Raw genomic sequence first — 6,919 nt, 5'->3', positions numbered from 1 at the left:
TTTAGTGTTCAGATTTAGAAATCACATCTTAATATTCAGATGTATATTCAGATCAAAACACCTGAATCATATTTGTGTTCAGATTCAGATCTCTTAATCTTAATGAAAACAAATGAAGCCTGAATGTTGTTAAGAATCTCCTAATTCATTCATACCTCTTCAGATCCATTAAGAGATTTTTTTAAAAATAAACAAATAACTTAATGGGCAAAATCTAAATGATTCAGATTTGACCAAAAAAACAAACGTACTTAATAGGTTGAATCTAAATAATTAAGATTCATACATCCATTAAGTACAAACAAATGAGACTCAAGTCTTAATAGAATCATAATAACACTTTAAAATAAGATTTAAGTGTTAAGATATTAACCAACAATTAAAAATATTGAAATTTCATAAAAAATATTAAAGATCCAAAGAAACAAATCTAAGGAAATAAAATTCAAACTTTCATAAACTTCCTTATCAAAAGGTCCTCTCGAATTGCAAAACCAAAGAAACACACATTGTGCTATAAACAATAGTACTATCGCAAATTAAATATCTTATTTTACGTCCAATTCAGAAGTTCCTCTATAAAAGCGTTGTCTGGAGAAATATGAGCTTCTATCATATCCGCCTCAGTTAGAAGCTGAGGGACGTACACATTGTCATCAGCCTTCCCTCCATCAACATTTTTCAACTGCTCCTACATTAATTGATACGATCATGAAGATTCTATCAAGTGACAAAATTAACTCATAAAAGTATAAAAAAAGTAATTAATTTTATAAAATTTGGCCAACTTACTTGAACATCTTGGATGAGTTCCTTATTAGATGATGCCTTACCTATTTTCACAAATATAAAAAAATATATTTTTAAAATTTTTTCATTCTAAATATAATATATATGTGAAAATTGAATTTAACAAATTACTAAATATAAAAGTGATGATTAAACAAACTAAAACTAAAATAAAATATATAAATTAAACTATGTTCTTATACATTTTCTTCCTCCAGCCTCATTTGGATTGAGCTTAGCTCTATACCTCTGCAGAAAATCAATAACATATTTTAAGTATATATCATATTGAATTATTATTACGGATATCAAATAGACAGATTGAAATATAATGAATGTACAAATTTAAATAGATTATATTATTAAATGTACAAAACATTAATTTATCTTCATCGATGATTGTAAATAAAAAAGAATTATATAAAAAACCTGTAAGCGATTCTTAATTTGACAATGAGATATTCCAAAATGTGCCATTTCCTTCCAAATATGCCTTGGCTTAACAGCTGCAAACAAATTAAAATTTGTAAAAAGAATATATGTATACCACTAATTTAGAACAATTCAATAGATGATTTAGATCAAGTTTGATATATTAATTAAAAAAAATGAGATCATGAAATAAACAAAAAAATTGTTTTTGTTGAATTAAAAAAAATTATCTCATTACTTGCCTTTAATTTCATCCAAATATTTTTTTAAAATAAAAAAGAGTGAAAGAAAAATAGATCTACATGCTAGTTACTAGCGACATGCAATCATCAGGCGTTGCGGTGAGATATAAATAAAATTTTTCTATTTATTATTAAGAATTTGAACTTGAACTTTAAGAATAAAATAAAAAATTGCAGAGTAGGTTTTCTCATTAATAGATTTTATGTGGTATAAATTTTAATAAAAAAAGACAGACGAATACACAAGATTTATGTTTTACAAATAAAGTAAAAAATTTGAGCATAAATAAATAAATATTGTGAAGGGTAAAATTTATGCTAACCCCAAGGTCCGCCATTAGCATCAATAACATCAAGAAACTTTCGATGCAAGTCTTCTGTCCAAAGGACGCGAGGTGGTTTAACTCGCGAAGTCGACCCAACATTGTTAGGCTGCTGGCCAAGTTCTTGTTGAACTTGATGAGCTACATTGAAATTTAAAACATTCGGATTAAGCATAAAAGGGTCTTGATAACTAAAAACATTATTATTAATTGTACTCTGTCCACCAAAAAGTCTCATGGGCCCATGATTTTCCAAAAACGAAAAATCGTTAGCTGGTTGATAGTAAAATAGTGATTGTTGCAGACTCATTAGTTCATCGTAGTGAAGTTGCATAGTGGGGATGATTGACGATTGAAAATTTCCAATCTCGACAACCGGGGAGGGGGGAAGGGGGAACATTTTAAAAAGGTAAAGAATATTGTAGCTTTGTGAATGTGGGGTATTTTGGAGAAGCCTATTAACATCCTTTTATAGTTAAATCTTAACTAAAGAAATGATATTTAGATTCCCACAATCTTCTACTAAGAAGTAGTTATAGAATATAAGGTAAGAAAATAAATAAATAAATATTAAGTATTTGGATTTAGCGTAACTGCTTATCATCATTAGTTTATTAGAAAAACAGATTAATCTAATTTAAAATATTTTTATGCACCTATTTCTTTTATTAATTATTATTCTAATCTTTATCTGAAACACTTTATAAATCTAATTGGGACCGTGCAGAAGAAAATATGAGAGAACCATTGAGGGGTCCACGGGCCATGTACAGGACCGCGACCTACCACCACAATAGTGGTTCATACTTGGAAAAACGTGGAGGACTACAAACCCCTTTCACGAGTCGTGGAACTTCACACGAGTCACCAGGTTGCCTGTCAAAGTGACCAGGAGCAACCCAAGGCCACTGTGAGGAACCACAGACCGCTAGACGGTCCATGAAACCCCACAAGGGCCTGTAAGTTGACCGTGGAAGTCACCCTATAACCATCTTTGTTCATGTGAGGAACCACGTCTGTCTATATGGCACATGGTGTTTCACACGGTCCATAAAGTGAACTGCAGGGGAATATGTCAGCCTTCAAATGTTGAGTCAACTTCAAACGGTCATATATTTTATCAAAAAGTGAATTAGGTGATTCATTACCTATCAAATTAAAGATAATTGAGTCCTCTTTCCACGCCTTCGAGTTTGCAAAAATCCAAATCCAAAATAAAAAGTTACACTCCTTTCAATAGAGACTTGTTGGGAGGGACATAAACCACGACCCAATTGACGGGCAGTGATTAAAATGACAGCCCGTCAGTCCATTCGTATATGATACTTCGTTGGTTGAAGTCAGGGGCGTTTGGTTTTTCCCCTATGTTGCGACCTGTTTAGTCGTTTTGAGCAGTAGAGTTTATTTCTGGTAATAACTGTCTGGGTCGACGGATCCCACGACGGACCGTCATGGGCATGACGGACCGTCGAGGGGGTCTCATTCCAAAACACTTAGACTCTGGAAAAATTGGGTACTGAGAACAACTCTCTGAACTTCGCGACGGAAGAGCAGGACGGACCGTCGTAGGCACGACGGACCGTCACAGACTCTTTAATGAATTGAGTCTCTGAACTTTGTGACGGAAGCAGCAGGACAGACCATCGCAGGCATGACGGGCCATCACAGACCTCTTAAATAAATTTGAGTCTCTGAACTCTGTGACGACTTAGCAGGACGGACCGTCTCAGGCACGACGGACCGTCACGGGCTGCGTAACCCTGACTGGGTCGGATTTCTGTTAAAAGTCTTTAAGGGGTGTTTTGGACTATTCCTGCTTATGATTATAAAGTTAGTGGTTTAATGTTAATAATTCAATTACTTGGGGGTTAAAGGAGATAACCTTGAATTAAATAGTGAGTTACTTTTGTCATCTTTTATACTTGGTTATATGGTAATTAGGGTAAAAGAAAAAGAGTTTGAATAAAGAAAAATAGAAAGAACAGAGAGAAGAGGGGAGAACGAACGAGCGAGAGAAGAGAGAACAAAGAGGAAAGCAAAGACCTTGAGTAGTAGCTTGTGTGATCACGAATTCTTCGGTGGAGGTAGGTTATGATTTATGCTATTCCGTAGTAAACTCTAAATAGCGATTGATATGTATTGGGTAATTTTGTAAAGTCTTCTATATGCTTAATTGTGTGCTTGCATGATTGTGATTATATAATTGTGATGAATTAGCATGATGAGGCTATTGAATCTTAAACCTTAAAACCTCTTTGTTAATGATGATGCCTTGGTATAAAAGAAGGCTTGATGAACTGAAAGAATGAGATTAGGGGATCGGGTGTCACGAACCAACACGTAGAATTAGGGGATCGGAGTGTCACGTTCCGACATCAGGATAGTAAAGGATCGGAGTGTCACGTTCTGACACCAGGATAGTATGGATCGGGTGTCACGTTCCAGCACCAGGATAGTAAAGGATCGGAGTGTCACGTTCCGACACCAGGATAGTATGGATCGGAGTGTCACGTTCCGACACCAGGATAGTATGGATCGGGTGTCACGTTCCGACACCAGGATAGTAAAGAGAATGAATCTTGAATTATGCTAATATACTCAGATTTAATGAACCTGTTTCCCAAATGAGTATGGTGTGGAGGCTTGAGTCCTCATAGATGTGCTTGGGTTGTGCCCAATGGTTATGGTACTTGTTGTTGTCACCTGTTAAGTGTTATGGTTGATTTTATGTTATTATTTGATATATATTGCTCTCTATTCTGAGTTGGCCGATGATACCTACTCAGTACTTGTGTTTTGTACTGACCCCTACTTGTATGTTTTCCCTTTATTATTTGTGGAGTGCAGCAAACGTACCGTCGTCTTCAACTAAACCGCAACTCTAGCCAGTCTTCATCACGTCAGATTTCAGGGTGAGCTATTGTTCCTAGCTCGGACTGGATTCTCTCTCATTCATGTCTTGACGTCCTTGAAGTTCGGACATGGACCATCTGTTTTCTTATTTTAGCTTCCTAGACACTCCTAGATTTAGTAATTTGAGGATAGAATGTTCTTGTGGTGATGACTTCCAGATTTTGGGGATAGTAATTGATAAATTTTAGAAGTTATTAATTGATTTTGTTAATGAGTTTTAAGTCTTCCGCATTATTTTATGTTTATTATGATTGAAATGTTGGGGTTTAGATTGGTTGGTTCGCTCACATAAGAGGTTAAATGTGGGTGCCACTCGCGGCTCGTTTTGGGTCGTGACACCCTATGTATTAGGAACTTAAGCTACGTCATTTGATGTCTAAATTACGTCATTTAACTCAACCTAAGCCTAATAATCTAGTTAGAATCACCCCAAAACCCTCATCCTCCTAAAATCACCCAGCTTAGAGTAAAAAGAGGCGACTAACTCTCTCAAGAACAATCAGAAGCATTTCTAGAATTCAGTTAATTCCTTTCACCCATTAGTTGTCTAGAATTCAGTTAGTTCTTTAGATTCTCATAAACTGTTCAAACCTAGTGCTTCTAGATTTTTAAGATTTATTGTCATTATAGTTCCTTTAGTTTAAGTTTCTCTCAAACCCTTTCTTACTTAATTCGTTATTTCACCTTAGACTATTTGTATTGGGAATTAATTAATGGACAACTTTCACATATAGAAAACACAAAATTCAAATTTGTATGATATAATAAAGTTTGCATAATTGCTCTCAATAGCAAACATATATATACAAACATATATATTTATAATTCGCTATACATATACAATTGAAAGTTATGCCTATTTCGCTATACATATATACAAAGAAGCAATTGTGTAATTCATTTTCTCCTCTTCAGATTTGTATACAATTGAATCGACTTTTATAAAACGAGAAAGAGAGAAATTATATACAATTTGAATTTGTATAAAACGAGAAAGAGAGAAAGGCAAAAGAGACATGGGCAGGGAATATACAATTGAATCGAATTGTATAAAAGGAGAAAGAGAGAAATTATATACAATTTGAATTTGTATAAAACGAGAAAGATAGAAAGGCAAAAGAGACTTGGGCAGGGAAATATTTGTATTGTATAATTATAAGTACATTGAACGAAAATATATATATGTATGTGTATATACAATTTTCTCTCGCTTTATACAAACATAAACACAATTTATACAATTCCATTGTATAAAGCGAGAGAGGCGAGCGACAGGGAGCGAGAGAGAGAGAGAGAGAGTGGCGGGCGAGAATATGAGGGAGAGAGGCGACTAACAAACAGTTTGCTAAGGAACACAAATAAATCAAATGGTAGCTACTGTATTTAGTTTATATTATTAGTTTGTTATTATATACAATTATTCCTTAATTAAATTATGGTCTTAGCCCATAAGCCACCCATTTAATAAAAATAGTAATTATTTAATAAATACTAGTCAACTATATAACTATAGTTATCAAATAGTTTCAAAATTTTCATTTAAAATTTACGAGAAGGTTCTTTTATGAAAGAAACAGGTCTAGTACTTAAATGACTTAGTGGGTCGTTATATATATACCGAGTCATATAGTGAAAAACTATTTATGCTATTGGTTATATTGTTTTATACACACACACAGAGAGGTCGAGATTCGTTTGCAGATGTTTTTGGTTAGTGAAAATGAAAATTTAGTAAATATATTCTTTTATAATTTATCTTGATATTTATAAGCCTTTTAAACAAATGAGTTATTTTCACATATAGTAAATATAGAAATTATATTTATATGTTATACTAAATGTCTAAGAATCCTTACGCAAATTGAAATTTTTATGTGATAATAATATATCACATAATAATAAGGGATAATGCACAAGTACCCCTTAACCTATGCCCGAAATCTCTGAAACACACTTATACTATAGTAAGGTTCTATTACCCTCCTGAACTTATTTTATTAATAATTTTCTATCCTTTTCAGGCTACATGGCGCTATCTTGTGGGCCAAACGCTGGTTGATTTTTTTTTCAAACTAGTGCCACGTAGGCCGAAAAGGGGTAGAAAATTACTTATAAAATAAATTCAGGGGATAATAGAACTTTAATATATTATAAGTGTGTCTCTGAAATTTCGGGCATAGGTTGAGGGGGTATTTGTGCATTTTCCCTAATAATAATAAT

The 6,919-nt window shown here is 33.5% G+C and overlaps 1 protein-coding gene across 1 annotated transcript; it reads right to left on the bottom strand.

Moving 5' to 3' along the window:
* Positions 1 to 553: 553 nt before the first annotated feature.
* Positions 554 to 2,727, bottom strand: LOC104644913 (transcription factor HHO6-like). Its single transcript, XM_026028676.1, has 4 exons — positions 2,655 to 2,727; positions 1,787 to 1,927; positions 1,219 to 1,295; positions 554 to 691 (listed from the first exon to the last, which is right to left on the bottom strand). The coding sequence occupies exons 1-4, from the start codon at positions 2,725 to 2,727 to the stop codon at positions 554 to 556; spliced, it is 429 nt and encodes a 142-aa protein (XP_025884461.1).
* Between the last annotated feature and the right edge of the window lie 4,192 nt (positions 2,728 to 6,919).

This window comes from Solanum lycopersicum, chromosome 12, assembly GCF_036512215.1.
Source record: "Solanum lycopersicum chromosome 12, SLM_r2.1".
In the NCBI taxonomy this organism is placed as follows: Eukaryota; Viridiplantae; Streptophyta; class Magnoliopsida; order Solanales; family Solanaceae; genus Solanum; species Solanum lycopersicum.
Note: the sequence above shows the minus strand (reverse complement) of the source record. Positions and strands in the feature narration are given on the sequence as shown.

Excerpts from the sequence above, each read along its gene's own strand:
- LOC104644913 (XM_026028676.1), bottom strand. The coding sequence starts at position 2,727 with ATGGACCGTCTAGCGGTCTGTGGTTCCTCACAGTGGCCTTGGGTTGCT. Across the intron at positions 1,928-2,654 it reads TCACTTTGACAGGCAACCTG|CTCATCAAGTTCAACAAGAA; the intron begins GTGACTCGTGTG and ends ATTTCAATGTAG. Across the intron at positions 1,296-1,786 it reads TGCTAATGGCGGACCTTGGG|CTGTTAAGCCAAGGCATATT; the intron begins GTTAGCATAAAT and ends ATTTGTTTGCAG.